The following is a 19,277-nucleotide window of genomic DNA, read 5'->3' as shown; positions in this document are numbered from 1 at the left end:
CCAAAAAATTCCCACCTGCGTAGTTTAGAGGATCAGTGCTGAAAGGGAGTATCTAAATGGCTCACACAGTGAATTAGCTGTTGAAGTCATTTGTGTTGTGCTGCACAGTATTTTATGCAACTACATGATCAGTGTGTGGTTTGCCACAGTTTGGTGGTGACTATGCATGTGACTAGATAGCTCGTTACTTGTAATGTCCATATAGAATGCTACACAGTAATTAAAGCATAGCTGATGTACAACATGGCTGTTTTCAGATGTGGTCTTGGCTTTTATAGGGTAGGAAATTCCTGTGATTGGACTGCAATGGGATGTGAAGAGTGGGTGTTTGGGACAGGTTTTGTACCTGGATTGTCCAAAAGGGAGTGACCCATGGAAGCAGCTTTGGAGTAGGGATGCACAAGGATATTATGTAGGTTTAGGTGGCAGGAACACTCCTTAGGATGGTTTGGATAGGATTTTGAGAAGGGTAGTCTTCATCTCAGGGCACAACAAGAGGTGGTGGAAGCCCTGGTAATAAAAGTGACTGAGATTTCCGGGGCCAAAGTGATACTGGGTGATCAGAGGAGTGCTAGATGGTTGCTGGTCAACAGGTTTACTAGTGACAGAGAAGGTGACAGCACTGGAGATCTGTTTGTGGATGAGATGGATACGATGCTGCCCGTCAATGAAGTTACTGGTAAAGTTTTCACTTTACTTGGACAGCTCCTGCTTTCCACTGCAGATGTGGTGTCCATATATTTCGAGGCGATAAGGAAGAGATTTATGACATAGAATGGGTGGTAACTGTTAAAGTGGAGGTACTGTTGGTGGTTGGTACACTTGATATGAACAGGTGTGGAGAAGTGGAGATCGGCATCCAGGAAGGTGTCTCATTGAGTTGAGTAGGACCAGGTGAAAGGAATGTGAGAGTAGATGTTCAACTTGTGGAAAAAAGAGCAAAGGTTGTCCCTTTCATTAGTGTAGATAATTAAAATGTCAGTAATAAATCTGAACCACAAAATGAGTCTTACATGTTGACACATAGGAAGAATTCCTCCACATAGCCTATAAAAAAGTTGGCATAGGATGCTGCCACTCAATTACCCATGGCAGTACCATGGATTTGCTAACAGAATTTGATCTTTGAAGGTGAAATAAGTGTGGGCCAGGGTGTGGTTGACTTGGAGGATTATGAAAGAGGCTATTACTATCCACTCTAAGCTACTGATCTGTCTTTCTTAACGAGACATTAAAATATATCTATTTTCAAGATGATGTCTATTCATACAGTGTATTGATACATTTCCATTTCTTTAATGAACTTGCAGAAGTCTTTGAAAACCAATAAAACGTTCTCCATGTTTATATCAATGCAATTTGACATTTTGGTGGATGGGAAATATATTTTCACAGCTTTACTGTTTGTTTAATTGTCTTCATATTTCTACACCTATATCTACAGGGTGTTTCAAAAATGACCGGTATATTTGAAATGGCAATAAAAACTAAACGAGCAGCGATAGAAATACACTGTTTGTTGCAATATGCTTGGGACAACAGTACATTTTCAGGCGGACAAACTTTCGAAATTACAGTAGTTACAATTTTCAACAACAGATGGCGCTGCAAGTGATGTGAAAGATATAGAAGACAACGCAGTCTGTGGGTGCGCCATTCTGTACGTCGTCTTTCTGCTGTAAGCGTGTGCTGTTCACAACGTGCAAGTGTGCTGTGGATAACATGGTTTATTCCTTAGAACAGAGGATTTTTCTGGGGTTGGAATTCCACCGCCTAGAACACAGTCTTGTTGCAACAAGACGAAGTTTTCAAGGGAGGTTTAATGTAACGAAAGGACCGAAAAGCGATACAATAAAGGATCTGTTTGAAAAATTTCAACGGACTGGGAATGTGACGGATGAACGTGCTGGAAAGGTAGGGCGACCACGTACGGCAACCACAGAGGGCAACGCGCAGCTAGTGCAGCAGGTGATCCAACAGCAGCCTCGGGTTTCCGTTCGCCGTGTTGCAGCTGTGGTCCAAATGACGCCAATGTCCACGTATCGTCTCATGCGCCAGAGTTTACACCTCTATCCATACAAAATTCAAACGCGGCAACCCCTCAGCGCCGCTACCATTGCTGCACGAGAGACATTCGCTAACGATATAGTGCACAGGATTGATGACGGCGATATGCATGTGGGCAGCATTTGGTTTACTGACGAAGCTTATTTTTACCTGGACGGCTTCATCAATAAACAGAACTGGCGCATATGGGGAACTGAAAAGCCCCATGTTGCAGTCCCATCGTCCCTGCATCCTCAAAAAGTACTGGTCTGGGCCGCCATTTCTTCCAAAGGAATCATTGGCCCATTTTTCAGATCCGAAACGATTACTGCATCACGCTATCTGGACATTCTTCGTGAATTTGTGGCGGTACAAACTGCCTTAGATGACACTGCGAACACCTCGTGGTTTATGCAAGATGGTGCCCGGCCACATCGCATGGCGGACGTCTTTAATTTCCTGAATGAATATTTCGATGATCGTGTGATTGCTTTGGGCTATCCGAAACATACAGGAGGTGGCGTGGATTGGCCTCCCTATTTGCCAGACATGAACCCCTGTGACTTCTTTCTGTGGGGACACTTGAAAAACCAGGTGTACCGCCAGAATCCAGAAACAATTGAACAGCTGAAGCAGTACATCTCATCTGCATGTGAAGCCATTCCGCCAGACACGTTGTCAAAGGTTTCGGGTAATTTCATTCAGAGACTACGCCATATTATTGCTACGCATGGTGGATATGTGGAAAATATCGTACTATAGTGTTTCCCAGACCGCAGCGCCATCTGTTGTTGAAAATTGTAACTACTGTAATTTCGAAAGTTTGTCTGCCTGAAAATGTACTGTTGTCCCAAGCATATTGCAACAAACGGTGTATTTCTATCGCTGCTCGTTTAGTTTTTATTGCCATTTCAAATATACCGGTCATTTTTGAAACACCTTGTACATTGACATCGAGATTCTATACAACCACTATGAAGTGCATGGCAGATGACATTTCAAATGTAAAGGTTTCTTCCTATTCTATTCACATATAGACTGTGGGATGAATGAGTGCTTAAATGCCTCTGTGCACACTGTAGTTAATTTAATTTTGTCTTCATGATTATTGATGGACTGATACATAGAGGGTTGAAGAATACTTCTAGATTCTTCAACATGTGAACTTTAGGGACAACAAATGTTTATTGAAAATAAATTTGACATTCTGTTGTCTATCAGTCCACAAAACCAAACAGTAGTAGCTCCTGATTGAAATTATGTAAGTCCCAGCACAACTACTTTGTTGTGAATATGTATACCAATTATAGTACTAAGCACAGTTCCAAATAAATCTTATGGTTAGGGAAATCCAACACGCATCAAATAGAAGCACTATATGGCTTATGGCTACATGGAAATGTTATACCAGCCTGTGGAGTGCAGGTAACTGGCCCATTACACCAGGCATGAGGTAAATCAGAAAGCACAGCAGTCAGTATCTAAACATAAGTCTAATCCAATCCAAATAAACACTAGTGGTGTTATGTTCACTTCATAGAGACAATCAGATAATAGCAGCTAGCTAAGGAACTCCAAGTGACTGACCTGTGATGTTGGCAGCTTCCACACCAAATATGCCCTCACTGGACATGGGCAATGTTATGCATACCGATACATCCATATGCTCCATTTGCACATTTTCTAGGGTTACAAAATGTTCCCTTAAATTTGCATGTTGGGGCGGAACCTCCCGGATGGGTTAGGGCAGGACAGTGTGATGGAAGGGGCTGGAATCCTGGAAATGTCATGGTCAAAGAGACATCTGCGGCCACCAGTGATGATGATGAAGGATGCAGAACATCCTGGGTAGGCCTAGAAGCTGCTGAGGGCAGAGTTATCCATATGGGATGACCAAGTGGTCATCGTTCCGTGACCCATGAGTGATCAGTACTGCCTTCTGGTTCTGACAGCAGCGACAGTAGACTCCCTGAAGAGAAAAGTCACTCACTAAGGTGCCTCAACCAGAGTTGGTTGCACTACTGGTACAGCATCCCAGGTATTGTGGTCAGTAACACCACTTGGCACCCCTGCTGTTCTGCCTCAGATCCCTGGATCCAACCTGGATTCCTCCCAAATGTGCAGCCCACACACATGCATATCCATCTGCACATACACAGACACAAGCAGACTCTAAGGTAAGGTAAGTCTTTCCGCTCCCGGGACTGGAATGACTCCTTACCCTCTCCTTTAAAACCCACATCCTTTCGTTTTTCCCTCTCCTTCCCCCTTTCCAGATGAAGCAACCATTGGTTGTGAAAGCTTGAATTTTGTGTGTATGTTTGTGTTTGTTTGTGTGTCTATCAACCTGCCAGTGCTTTCGTTTGGTAAGTCAGATCATCTTTGTTTTTAGATATATTTTTCCCACGTGGAATGTTTCCCTCTATTATATTCCTATCAAGTTCAATCTTATCTTTATCCTTAATGATCCATGGAATTGGGTGAGATTTACAGAATTGTGGACTTGCTGTTGAATTAAGACAGTGTGAACTTGAAAGTCACCTTTTGTCACCAAATATGGCCCACAATGGCACAAATCACATAAAAAATACATCAAATGGCTTCACAGGGTACCAACAAGAATAAGTACATTTCTTTAAGTAATGAAAATCCAAAGGCAGAGTACACCAAGGAGAGAATGACAACATTCAAGTCACCTAATTATAAGTGACATCTGCTGAGCAAACCTAAAAGTGGTGATACCTCATGGCAGCCACAGTCCCACAACTTTGACTGCACTTTGCTGAGCAAGGGAGTGCCCATATTAAAGTAAGCAGACTGGTTAATGACTGAGACTGATGTGCTGGTATTAGTAAGAAAAGTCACTGGAATGTCTTGCACTTTTGCATGTAACAAAGAACTGGCTGTAGCCAGTGCCTGGTGCCCACAGCACTATGATATGCTTCTGCATTATGACCTCTGCATAAACACTTACAGCACTCATCCCCATAATGTCAACTTTCCCATCTGGAATGCAAGGATAAACTAACAAGGCAACGTGGAAACAAATTGTATCATTGCAAATGGAGCCTGGTACTAGCCCAGATCAGTGGAGAATAGTGCCAGTTGGCTGCTGCAGAATGGATTTTGTTTACCACTTTAGAGTCTTTTATGTAAATGCATGGCACTTTATCAGTACAGTTCTGGACCACATGTGAACAAAGTCTGCTGGAAAAGTTTGTTGCACAAATTGTGATATTTCACACACACACACACACACACACGAATTTATGTTTACTATTCATCTCCCGCAAATCTGGAATTTAAAATTAATAACTTACAGCATGTGATCTGCAGTGATGTAAAAAATGTAGCTTTGCTGCTACCACATGGATTTTGTTGGAAAAAAATTGAATAACAAACAGAACATGTCAGACATTGGAAACAGCAGTGGTGGTCATGATTTACTTCATAGAGGCAGAGTCAGATAGTAGCTAGTGAAAGAAAAACTGAGATCCCGCCAACCTCTGTTTGGCCTTGTATTTGTCCATTACAGAATTTCATATATCTGGCCTGTGATATTGGCGGCTCCCCAGTAGACGGTGCCCTTCCCAGACATGAGTGATGGCATGTGTATCAGTGTGTTGTATTTCCGTTTATACATGATGGGGCTACTAAAGTTTACTTACTCTAGTCCTTGAAATTTTGTAAGTAGCCATTCATGGGATTATTTGCACCTATCTCCAAGAATCTGTCAGTTCAAATTTTTAAACATTGCTATGGTGCTCTCTCAAAAGTCAAGCAAACCTGTCATCATTCCTGCTGCCTATCTTAGTTTACTTCCAGTATCTGCTGTCGGTCCTGTTTAGTATGGGTACCACACAACTGAACAATGTACTAAGATCGGGGATGCCAGTGAATAGTCCCCTTTGTAGCCTGGCTACATTTTCCCAGTACCTTGCCAATAAACCAACGTCTGCTTCCTGACTTAGTTACAACTCAACCTATGTTATCATTCCATTTCATGTCCCTACAAAATGTTACACAAAAATACCTGAATGAGTTGACTGATTTTAAGTGTGAATCATTAATGTAGTTAGATGTAGATTATTTTCATTTTGTGAAGCACACAATTCATCATTCCTTTACAGTTAAAGCAAGTTATCAGTGTCTGCACTGTAATTTGAACAGCCTTTTCTTTAGACTCATTGGGAGTGATATGTAGCAGACAGAAATACACTCCTGGAAATGGAAAAAAGAACACATTGACACCGGTGTGTCAGACCCACCATACTTGCTCCGGACACTGCGAGAGGGCTGTACAAGCAATGATCACACGCACGGCACAGCGGACACACCAGGAACCGCGGTGTTGGCCGTCGAATGGCGCTAGCTGCACAGCATTTGTGCACCGCCGCCGTCAGTGTCAGCCAGTTTGCCGTGGCATACGGAGCTCCATCGCAGTCTTTAACACTAGTAGCATGCCGCGACAGCGTGGACGTGAACCGTATGTGCAGTTGACGGACTTTGAGCGAGGGCGTATAGTGGGCATGGGGAGGTCGGGTGGACGTACCGCCGAATTGCTCAACACGTGGGGCGTGAGGTCTCCACAGTACATCGATGTTGTCGCCAGTGGTCGGCGGAAGGTGCATGTGCCCGTCGACCTGGGACCGGACCGCAGCGACGCACGGATGCACGCCAAGACCATAGGATCCTACGCAGTGCCGTAGGGGACCGCACCGCCACTTCCCAGCAAATTAGGGACACTGTTGCTCCTGGGGTATCGGCGAGGACCATTCGCAACCGTCTCCATGAAGCTGGGCTACGGTCCCGCACACCGTTAGGCCGTCTTCCGCTCACGCCCCAACATCGTGCAGCCCGCCTCCAGTGGTGTCGCGACAGGCGTGAATGGAGGGACGAATGGAGACGTGTCGTCTTCAGCGATGAGAGTCGCTTCTGCCTTGGTGCCAATGATGGTCGTATGCGTGTTTAGCGCCGTGCAGGTGAGCGCCACAATCAGGACTGCATACGACCGAGGCACACAGGGCCAACACCCGGCATCATGGTGTGGGGAGCGATCTCCTACACTGGCCATACACCACTGGGGATCGTCGAGGGGACACTGAATAGTGCACGGTACATCCAAACCGTCATCGAACCTATCGTTCTACCATTCCTAGACCGGCAAGGGAACTTGCTGTTCCAACAGGACAATGCACGTCCGCATGTATCCCGTGCCACCCAACGTGCTCTAGAAGGTGTAAGCCAACTACCCTGGCCAGCAAGATCTCCGGATCTGTCCCCCATTGAGCATGTTTGGGACTGGATGAAGCGTCGTCTCACGCGGTCTGCACGTCCAGCACGAACGCTGGTCCAACTGAGGCGCCAGGTGGAAATGGCATGGCAAGCCGTTCCACAGGACTACATCCAGCATCTCTAAGATCGTCTCCATGGGAGAATAGCAGCCTGCATTGCTGCGAAAGGTGGATATACACTGTACTAGTGCTGACATTGTGCATGCTCTGTTGCCTGTGTCTATGTGCCTGTGGTTCTGTCAGTGTGATCATGTGATGTATCTGACCCCAGGAATGTGTCAATAAAGTTTCCCCTTCCTGGGACAATGAATTCACGGTGTTCTTATTTCAATTTCCAGGAGTGTATATTCCTAGATTCTTCATTCTTGTAACTTTGTTAAAAGGTTTTTGCAGGATAATGTGCATCTCTCTTATAGCATGTCTCAATTCAGGTTTTTTCGTATTTCCATAATGATCCCCCAGGTAAACATTTGACAGAAGTTTGGTTTATGTCAATAAATTCTGCAAAAATTCCATATGATATAGTCTTTTAATTCTTTTCTGTTGTAGGAAAGAACATGGTTAGGATGTTACTCATTTCAGGGCATGATGAGATACACTCAAATTCCTGGCAAAGGATATAGATCAGTTGTTCCAGTCCAGGGTGATACTGAGTGACTGGGGAGGGGTGAGTTGGGGAAGTGGGTCTTCTTTGTAGCTGTTTCTAGGGAGTGGTGGGAGGATTGGGAGTGTGTGAGGATATGGAATCGGTAATTTGTTTGTGGACTAGATTTGGGGGGGGGGGGGGGGGGGGGGAGTGCCTGCCTGCCTGTGAAGGCCTTCGTGAGACCTTGAGCATACTGGGAAAGTGAGTTCTCATCATTGCAGATGTGTTATCCACAGGTGGCTAGGCATTGTGGAATGGATTATTTTTGGTGTGGAAGGGATGGCAGCTGTTGAAATGCAGGTACTGCTGGTGGTTAGACGTTTTAATGTGAACAGATGTATGGATGTAGCTTTCAGAGAAGTGGAGGTTAACATCCAGGACTGTGGCACATTGGTCTGAGGTGGACCAAGTGCAGCAGATGTGGAAGTTGTTGAGTTTGTGAAGAAATGTGGATAGGGTGTCTTGGCCCCAAGACCAAATCATAAAGATATCATTAGTGAAACTGATATCAGTTTGGGGGTTGGGAGTTTTGAGAGATTAGGAAGGTTTCATCCATATGACTCATAAACAGGATGGCATATGAGGGCATGCATGGCTGTGCCGTGAATTTCTTTGTATACCTTCCCTTCAAAGAAAAAGTAGTCATGCGTCAGTATATTGTTGGTAAGAGGTATAAGGAATGAGGTAGTAGGTTTGGAGTCTAAAAGATGTTAGGAGAGGCAGAGTTAGGTAGCAGCCATGCTATGGGCATGAGGGATGTTAGTGTATAGGGGGGTGGCATCAACAGTGACAGTTTGGGATCCAGGACATAAAGACGTGGGGATGGTGGATGGTTGGTATCTTTGATGTGGGAGGCTAGGTTTCAGGCAAATGGTTGGTGGTGTGTGTCAACAAGAGCAGAAATTCTTTCAGTGGGCACACAATAGCCAGCTATATTGGGATGTCAAGGATTGTTGGATTTGTGGATTTTGGGGAGAATGTGGAAGGTGTGCATGTAGGGTGTTGTTAGGGTGAGGATGGAGCTGGACTCGTGGGAGGAGTTCTGGGAGGGGCCTATGGATTTCAGTAGGGACTGGAAGCTTGGTGGATATTGGGATGGGGTCACTATGGCAGAGCTTGTAGGTGGAGTAGTCACACAGTTAGTGGATGCCTTCTGTCAGGTAGTCACTGTGACTCATCATGATAGTGGTGGAACCTGTCTCTGCAGGGAGGATGATTAGATTAGGTATGACTATGCTGCATGCTGTTCTAAATACCACCCATCCACCAGGTCACAGTTATCACACTTTCCCAACAAGTAACCACTACATTTCACCACTGAATCCATCCATCCCTCCTCACACATTGCTCTGTCAGAAATTTAGGTCTTTCCTTCTTCTTGCCCAAGTGTGTTAACAACTTACATGTGATCAGATGCTATCAGGCCACAAGGCCATCTATTGCTCCAAGCACAGTTTCTTCCATCCTTTTTGCTACCCAAACTTATGCTATATTATCCAGTTTCTCTTGTCACCACCTAATGCTTCCACTCACCCATGCCCCGTGTCACCATTTCCTAACAGCATCCTACCCTAGTGGACTCCTGCTCCATTTATCTGCACCAGTTCAAGAAGTAATGCTTTGCCTGGCTAAAACAGTCCCACATCCTATTCCTTAAATGCTGTCTAAGGCATGAAGCTGCCCCCAACAGTATAACTATAAAAATCCCCTTTTCTGGATCCCACCCCTCCTTTTACAATGACCTTCACTTTTTCAGATTCTGCCAATCCCTATCCCTCACAAACCTGATACTGAACAAACACCTTTCCATGGTACAGGCATTCCAGAACCAGGTCTACTCCCTCCACAAGATACTGTTACTGTGCAATTCTCACTACATACAGAACATCTCCAAAATTGAAACTGTTATACTCCAACAGCTGGAAAAGCATTCTGAACAGCACTTCCATAAACTGTCCAACCTGTTAACATCCTACTACTGTCTTGGGGCACTACTATCTATCAACACCCATCCTATTCACAGTGAACTCCCATACCAACCCCTCATGGCACGCAGACCTTATGTAGCTGATCTCTTCACTTTACTACATCCTCCAAAATTCCCTCCCAAAATCCTACAAAACACAGGACCCAAGCAAACCCAAAACACTGTTGCTAAACTTTTCACCAAAAATTACAGTCCCACAGAAGTTTCATTCCTATCTGAAGGCCTGTCCCTCAGTTCCATGCTCAAGTTTAATTATGTAGAACCAGTCAAAGACCTTCTATCGTTTGCCCAATCCCTCCAGTGTAAATGCATCTTTGCCACCAATCCCTCCAACCAAAGCCATCCTAGCCCCAACAGTGAAACTTGCCTCTCCCAGTCCATACCACCATCCAACCATGAACTTGCCCCTTCCACCTAACCATGCTGTGGTCACCTTCCAGTAATTCTTTACCTCCAACGTGGCTTCACTGTTCTTCTCCAGATCCCTCCCCAAGAGCACTAACCTTTCAACAGACGAAAGGACAACCATACGCAACCCAAAAACCGGTCTTGACCTAATCATCCTCCTGCAGGCAATGGCTCCACCACTATTGCAAGGAGCCACAGGGACTCCGCCAACTGTCTGGCTACTCACTTACAAGCTCTGCCATAATGGTCCCATCCCAGAAGTCCAACACAGCTCCAATTCCTACTGCACTCCATAGACCCTTTCCAGGGCCTCTTTCCTGAGTCCAGTTCCCTCCTCACCCCAACAACACCCCTTACATCCACCTTCTACATCCACCTTCTATATACTCCTCAAACCCAACAATACTGGATATCTCTTTGTATCTGGAAATTGTGCACCCCATTAAAGAATTTCTGCTCTTATTGAGCATCACCACCAACAAATTGCCTGGAAACTAGCCTCCCACATCAGAGGTACTAACCAACTCCATCACCAACTCTCCACCATCCTCATCCCATTACCTCTGAGATCCCTCCTTGTTACTGTTGATGCCACTTCCTATACAACTTGATGCCACTTCCCTATACAACAACATCCTGCATGTGCTTGGCCTTGCTGTTATTGGACTCTACTTCTCTCAATGTCCTTCAGACTCCACACCCACCACTTCATTCCTAATACACCATAACAATTGCAACTAACACCTAGCCAGGGGCACCCATATGGCACCCACCTATATGAAACTGTTTACGGGCCATCTAACCTCTCAAAACTCACAACCCCTGTGGATGACATACACAGTGACAAGAACAAATTTCCCATGCCATATTCTCACACACTCCCAAACCTCCCAGTACCCCCAAGAATCAGATAAAAAGGAGTGCTCCCCTTGACACCCAGTATTGCCTTGGACACGAACAACTGAACCATATCCTTCACCAAGGCTTTCATTATCTCTCATAATGCCCTGAAATGAGGAACATTCTACCTAAGACACTACCCACCCGTCCTAAAGTGGTTCTCCATTATCCACCCAACCTATACAACATCCTAGTCCATCCCTATGCCACTCCCATACCAAAATTCTTGCAGCAGGGATCAAATCCCTACGATCCCTGTGACAGACCAAGCCTACCCCATCAGAGGCCAAGCCACCTGTGAAAGCAGATATGTCCTATAACAACTCTGTTGCAAACATTGCACAGTTCTTTACATCAGTATAACTACCAACAAGCTGCCCACCAGGACAAATGGCCACCGGAAAGTGTTTCTAATAACACAGTTGATGACCCGGTGGAACAACATGAGCTGAGCACAATGTGCCCTGTTTCAACAGTTGTTTCACAATGCTGGCCATCTGGATCATTCACTCTGCCACCAGCTTCCCTGAATTGTGCAGATGGGAATTATCCTTACAACACCCGCTCCTCTCCTGTAATCATTCTGGCCTCAATCTCCAGTAGCCACTGTCTCTGCACCCAACAGTTTGTCCTTCCTCCATCCTGTCATCCCTTCTCAATTTGCATCCCCATGTCACCTTCACCATGCACCACTCCCCATTGGCTCTGGCAGCCATGCATCAGATGCCTGACTTGTATTGCTACCCTTCCCTCTCACACTCCTAGCCTGCGAACCGGCTGCCTCCCTCCAAACTGTTACTTTCCCATCCCCCCAAAGCCCACTTCCTACCTCTCACCTCACTCTCCCTCTACAGACATCACTTGACACTGCTCCCTCCACAACCTAGTCCTCCTGCCAAAATGCAACACTGTGTGTGTGTGTGTGTGTGTGTGTGTGTGTGTTTTACTCTAGCTCATAAAAGGGTTACTCCAAAAACTACTAAGTATTATTTCTTTTGTGTGCGCCTATCGACAACCCATGAGTGGTCTCCTTTAATACAAAAGTATTCACATTCTAAATTGGTGTTCCATCACCACCCATCCTAAACAATATCCTAGTCCATCCCTATGCCACCGCCACTCCCAAGACCTTGACTGTGGGATCATATGCCTGTGGCAGACCAAGGTGGAAGATCTGCCCAATGCACCCACCCAGCACCTCATACTCCAGTTCTCTCACTGACCTATCCTACCCAGTCAGAGGCCATGCCACCTGTGAAAGCAGCCACATCATCTATCAACTCTGCTATGAACACTGCCAGGTTTTTATGTTATGACTAGCAACTGACTGTCCACCTGGTAGAAGAGCCACCGTCGAACTGTTGCCAGGAACACAGTTGACCACTCGACTGCACAATATGCTGCTAAGCACAGCATGCCCAATGTCAATGGCTGCTTCATAACCTAGGCCATCTGGGTCCTTTTCTTCACCACCAGCTTCTCTGAAATATGCAGCTGGGCATTATCCTTACAACACATGCTGCTCTCCTGTAATCATTCTGGCCTCAATCTCCAATTGCACTTTGTCTCACATAGCCCTTCACCTAACATTTTCCCCTTCCTCAGTCCTGTCACCCCCTCCAAATTCACATCCTGACATCACCTTCAACATGCACCACTCCCTACCAGCTCCAACAACTATGCATCAGATACCTAGCCCGTTTACCTGCTATGTCTCCTTCCCACACTCCTAGATGGCAATCTGGCTACCTCCCTCCAAGCCACTAGCCACCCACCCCAATCCCTCTCCCTACCTCCCTCCTCTCTCTCCCTTTACCCAACCTTCCTGGTACTACATCCACCACAACATAGTCGACCTGCTAAAATGTGGCATTTTTACTCTAGCTGGCACAACTCAGTGCTTCCGCCTTTTGGTGTGTGGTGTTCTTTAATCCAAAGGCACTTAATTCTTTTCTCACAGTCAATATTGTTGTTTCCTCTGAAAACTTTATCATTTTATGTTTTAATTATTTATAGCTCCTTTGTGGTTGTTCAACTGTGTTGTAATACCATCTCATATCTCACATTTAAGGGTGCAGTTTTTTCATTCTTTAGAGTCTTAAACTACCTTGTTGTTTATTTTCTTTGTTTGTATGTAAATTCCCTGAAGCAGTGAAACAAGATTTGTGCTTAATATGTTCAGCTCTCATTAATTTGGTCTTTAGTTTCATTATAGCTACAATCCTGTAATCACTAGAAATTCTGATCAGGTTTAAAGCTGAACTATGATGCATTATTTCTGTGTAATTTGAATATAATCCAGTACATTTATTGTTCCATTTCATGTTAATTTTTTGTGTGTTTTTATTTTTTTTAGAAAAACCATTTTTTTTTTTGGAAAAACACATTTCTCTTAGTGAAATCCGCTTATGTGTTGGAAGCCTTCATAAACAAAAACCTAGAGTTCGTTGTAAGCAAGGTGTGGGATGCAGAACTCTGTTTGATATCAATGTATAACTGTCAGTTTGGAAATGTCATGGACCAGTTACAATGTGGTGTTCTTATGTCATGACCAAAAGACAAATGCATGTAAAGAGGAACACGACCAGTGTAGGGAATTGAGTTAGAATGGATATGACGGTATGTTGTCATGTTAGCGAACAATATAGTACTGTGTAGTTAGAGCCCAGATAGTGATAGTATGCCAGTTGTGGAAAAACTGTGCAGAAGAATAGAATTATTAACCTGGCTAGATGCCCAAAATTGTGTATTTAAATTGTCTAAAGCTTTCTGCACAATCAACTAACTGTTTGGCATATAAACCTACATTGAGTGTTTTTTTCTGGTATCTTTTTTCCCCACTTGCTGCTGCCAAATGTTTTGCATTATTATTATTATTATTGTATTATTGTTATTATTATTATTGTTGTTGTTGTTGTTTTGTTGTTTGTAGGTTGGTTGAAAAGTCCAGAGGAATCTGAACAGCTTGCGACATCTGTTAAGGATTCAGGTGGCGTTTTCTTTATACCCGCTTTCAGTGGACTGCAGGTAATAGAGAGGACTGTTAACGTTCTTACCTGACTTTAAAAAAAGTAACTCTCTTCATAATAATGTTTCATATATTGTCAGGATAGGCCTTAAAGAGCCCCTTTGGCTTGTATGGTACATAAAATGCTGGTAATAAAATGAGGTTTCCTGCTTTGATTTTGTACCAGTTGTATTAAAACTGAACAGTTGTTTCGATCTTTCATATTTTAATTCTACAATTAAAAATTACTTCCTCATCATAAAACCTATGGACACCAATGAGGAAACAATTCTGTAGACATAATGACTTCATATACTGTATGTTATATATTGCTGTTGACGAGTCACAGAGAGACAGTGGAATCACCAACTACCATATTAACAGACATGCTCCATAGTTTTATGGGTATAAGTATATGTTAACAATTGTTACGAATGAGGGACTGGTTATTTTGACCAACTTCCAGAAGTTGAGAATTGCGTAAGCAAATGCTAGCTGCCATTGTATGCATTGTATGGAGAAGTAGTATGTGATACTGGAACACTGAAAACATTTTTTATGGAATGATGTTTCACAGGAATTTTGTAGATTAATACACATTGACGTGTTTAGCGCCCACTTTCAAAATTTGAAGGTGTGAGGGGTGGGGGTCTGGAGCATTTCAGTCTGCACTAGTTTTATATCTCAGAGTAATTAACTTGGATGTGTTGTTGGTCTTCATAACAAGACCTGTAGATAATCTTAAAATGACACACACATGTACTTCTTACCATCAATGACCAATTTGGGTAGTTTTACATTACAAGGAATAGATTTCTATAGTGCTGTTATTCTTGTGCATTTCTACAGCATACCAATAATGGATATGCTTTCTCAGTGTTCTAATTGAAACATGAATGACTCAATTAGGCAGTGTAAAAGTGGAATGTCATTCTCAGAATTAGATTTCAGGTCATTATCCTGCCATCATGATGTAGGTTTTCCTAAATCACTTCTACATCTACATCTACATGATTACTCTGCAATTCACATTTAAGTGCTTAGCAGAGGGTTCATCAAACCACAATCATACTATCTCTTTACCATTCCACTCCCGAACAGCGCGTGGGAAAAACGAACACCTAAACCTTTCTGTTTGAGCTCTGATTTCTCTTACTTTATTTTGATGATCATTCCTACCTATGTAGGTTGGGCTCAACAAAATATTTTTGCATTCGGAAGAGAAAGTTGGTGATTGAAATTTCGTAAATAGATCTCGCCGCGACGAAAAACGTCTTTGCTTTAATGACTTCATCCCAACTCGCGTATCATATCTGCCACACTCTCTCCCCTATTACGTGATAATACAAAATGAGCTGCCATTTTTTGCACCCTTTTGATGTCCTCCGTCAATCCCACCTGGTAAGGATCCCACACTGCGCAGCAATATTCTAACAGAGGACGAACGAGTGTAGTGTAAGCTGTCTCTTTAGTGGACTTGTTGCATCTTCTAAGTGTCCTGCCAATGAAAAGCAACCTTTGGCTCGCCTTCCCCACAATATTATCTATGTGGTCATTCAAACTGAAGTTGTTCGTAATTTTAACACCCAGGTACTTAGTTGAATTGACAGCCCTGAGAATTGTGCTATTTATCGAGTAATCGAATTCCAACGGATTTATTTTGGAACTCATGTGGATCACCTCACACTTTTCATTATTTAGCGTCAACTGCCACCTGCCACACCATACAGCAATCTTTTTTAAATCGCTTTGCAACTGATACTGGTCTTTGGATGACCTTACTAGACGGTAAATTACAGCATCATCTGCAAACAACCTAAGAGAACTGCTCAGATTGTCACCCAGGTCATTTATATAGATCACGAACAGCAGAGGTCCCAGGACGCTTCCCTGGAGAACACCTGATATCACTTCAGTTTTACTCGATGATTTACCATCTATTACTATGAACTACGACCTTCCTGACAGGAAATCATGAATCCAGTCGTACAACTGAGATGATACCCCATAGGCCCGCAGCTTGATTAGAAGTCATTTGTGAGGAACGGTGTCAAAAGCTTTCCGGAAATCTAGAAATATGGAATCAACTTGAGATCCCCTGTCGATAGCGGCCATTACTTCATGCGAATAAAGAGCTAGCTGCGTTGCACAAGAACGATGTTTTTTGAAACCATGCTGATTACGTATCAATAGATCGTTCCCTTCAGGGTGATTCATAATGTTTGAATACAGTTTATGCTCCAAAACCCTACTGCAAACCGACGTCAATGATATAGGTCTGTAGTTCGATGGATTACTCCTACTACCCTTCTTAAACACTGGTGCGACCTGCGCAATTTTCCAATCTGTAGGTACAGATCTATCGGTGAGCGAGTGGTTGTATATAATTGCTAAGTAGGGAGCTATTGTATTAGCGTAATCTGAAAGGAACCTAATCGGTATACAATCTGGACCTGAAGACTTGCCCGTATCAAGCGATTTGAGCTGCTTCACAACCCCTAAGGTATCTACTTCTAAGAAACTCATGCTAGCAGCTGTTCGTGTTTCAAATTCTGGAATATTCCATTTGTCTTCCCTGGTGAAGGAATTTCGGAAAACTTCAAGAGAATACACATATTAAAATAAGCTAGTGAGGACAAGGGTAGACAAAGACTACTGGTGGGGTCCCTCCTGTCTTTGGGTCTAAGTGACCTGCTCTTCTTTTAACCTGCCCCAGTTGATCCAACTTTTCTCCCCAGGAAGGTTCTATTAGTTACAAAAGCTAGGCAGTTGTCTTTTACTTTTGTATGTGCTTGTCTCCAGAAATCCTGCCTTCTGAAAGTAAGCACTGGCCAGAAAATCTGTCTCATAATTTATTAATTTACCTTATAGAATTTTCCTCTGATACAGGTAACATCAGCTGTGCTTGATTTTAAATTCGATCTAGTTGATATACTGCTAGCAACCAATCAAGTGGCATATACATTGTCTGATCAAAAGTATCCAGACACCAATATGTAATGCAGAAGTGACAACCAGATGGCACAAGAGGCAGACCAGCCAGTATAAAAGCAGGAGGGGCGTATTGTGTTGTCAGTAGAGAAGCAGCAACAGCAGAAAGGGTCAATCAGAATAACTCAGTGGTTTCGGTTGTGGACTAGTCATTAAATGTCACCTGAATAACGAATCCATCAGGATCATTTCAACCCCTTCAAAGCTGCCCTAATAAACTTTTGGTGATGTGATTGTTAATTATAAATGCAAAGGAACAACCACAGCTAAATCAAGACTGGATGGTCCTTATCTGCTGGTTAACAGAGACTATCGAGGAATGTGGAAAGCAGCTGTAAATATTCGTATGAAATTAGTGGAAGTACTACCAGCAGTCCAGGTAACTTTGTGACCATGGTCTAGGAAGATAGAAAGAATGAAGTACATTGGTTGAGCAACTCCTCATAAGCCACACATTTTTGGAGTCAATGCTACATATTGCTTAATGTGGTGTGATGTGGAGTCTGTAAACAAGTGATGAATCACTCTGCATGCTGTGCCAATCCTGTGGAAGTATTTGGATTTGGTGAGTCCCTGTAGAATGTTCTCCTGTCATGTGCAGTGCCAGCAGTGAAGTACAGAGGACAAGGTGTTACAGTATGGGGATATATCCTGTTGTTAGGGTGTGATCCCCTATTATGCTTAAGAAAATGCTAAGTATGTAAGGATATGAATACATTTTTCAGCATTGTCTATTGTGTACAGTAGAGGAACAGTTCAGAGACAATGAAGTTTGTATCAGGATGACAGTGCTCCCTATTATAAAGTGGCATCTGTGAGGCAACTGTTTGTGGACAATAACTTACCTGAAACGGATTGCCCTGCCAGTGGCCTGCCCTTTGGGATGAGTTAGAATGTTGCCTTTGCTCCGGACCACAGTGTCTAACATCACTACCTTCTTACAGGGGAAATATTGCTGTTGATAGGAATAATTTGTGTAAGAATGAATATGTCCTTTGTTTAACTTACAGGTAACAGGCTACAGTGTAAGAAATAAATAATCACAACATTTTCTGTTTCTCACTCTTGAGGAAAAATGGGATGCCATTCCTCTACAGACATTCAAACATCTCGCTGAAAGAGTACCCAGCAGAGTTCAAGCCCGGGTACTTTTGATAAAATAGTTTACACCTAAAACCAATATTCTGTATGGATGAGAATGTAGTTGATGAAATAAATGGTGAATTAAATGTGTGCTAGGTTTTGCTTCTCTCACTTAAGATTGCACTCAGTTGATGGCAGTACTCATTACTGCTGTACCAACGAAAATTTCTGGTAGCAGTTTACAGGTTTTTTTCAAAAGTTTATCAAACTTAGGCATTATGCATTCAGCAATTGTATTCGCATTTTGTCCACTAGGAGTTTAATACCCCAAAATTTTTCATGTAGGGATCCTGCTACATTGTAATTCTTAGCATCATAATTGGTTGGACTACATGTATTGTGTCAAAAAAATGGACTACATGTATTGTGTCAATCTGGAATCAACATTGTATTCACAGTGTGTATTCAGAAATAATATATATGGAATGCTAAGATGAGATGACATGGAATTTCACACCAGCAGAAAAAGCTCCTTAATTCTTTGATGAAGAACTAGCCATTTTTGTTCAACAGTATATGTTAACAAGCAAGTCTCATTGACTGCTACTGTTCCATTCTGATAAATACATGTTAAAGTAAACTATTAAATATAGTTTATCAAGTTAACACAGCACATATTGCAAAACTTACGTGCGACATGTGTGGGAAACATCCACATGACATGTTAACAGAATAAAATAGAAGTTTATTGTCTCGTAACATACAATTTCATGTCATTGACATAATGTACAGGAGACTCATCAAAACAAAATAACTGTTTACAATTTTTCTTATAGTGTCAGTAATGTAATATACTGTACTGGTTAATTAATTAACCAAGCAATTAATAATATGTCTTAAAAAGTAACAAACTTT

The 19,277-nt window shown here is 43.0% G+C and overlaps 1 protein-coding gene across 2 annotated transcripts in view; it reads left to right on the top strand.

Moving 5' to 3' along the window:
* LOC124794885 (putative glycerol kinase 5) overlaps positions 1–19,277 on the top strand; it is a 405,885-nt gene that overhangs the window by 341,119 nt on the left and 45,489 nt on the right. For both annotated transcript variants that reach the window (XM_047258580.1, XM_047258581.1), the window contains one exon: positions 14,214–14,308. In XM_047258580.1, coding sequence (XP_047114536.1) covers positions 14,214–14,308 — 95 coding nt within the window. The remainder of the gene's footprint in view (positions 1–14,213; positions 14,309–19,277) is intronic.

Source organism: Schistocerca piceifrons, chromosome 4 (assembly GCF_021461385.2).
Source record: "Schistocerca piceifrons isolate TAMUIC-IGC-003096 chromosome 4, iqSchPice1.1, whole genome shotgun sequence".
NCBI classification, from domain to species: domain Eukaryota; kingdom Metazoa; phylum Arthropoda; class Insecta; order Orthoptera; family Acrididae; genus Schistocerca; species Schistocerca piceifrons.
Note: the sequence above shows the minus strand (reverse complement) of the source record. Positions and strands in the feature narration are given on the sequence as shown.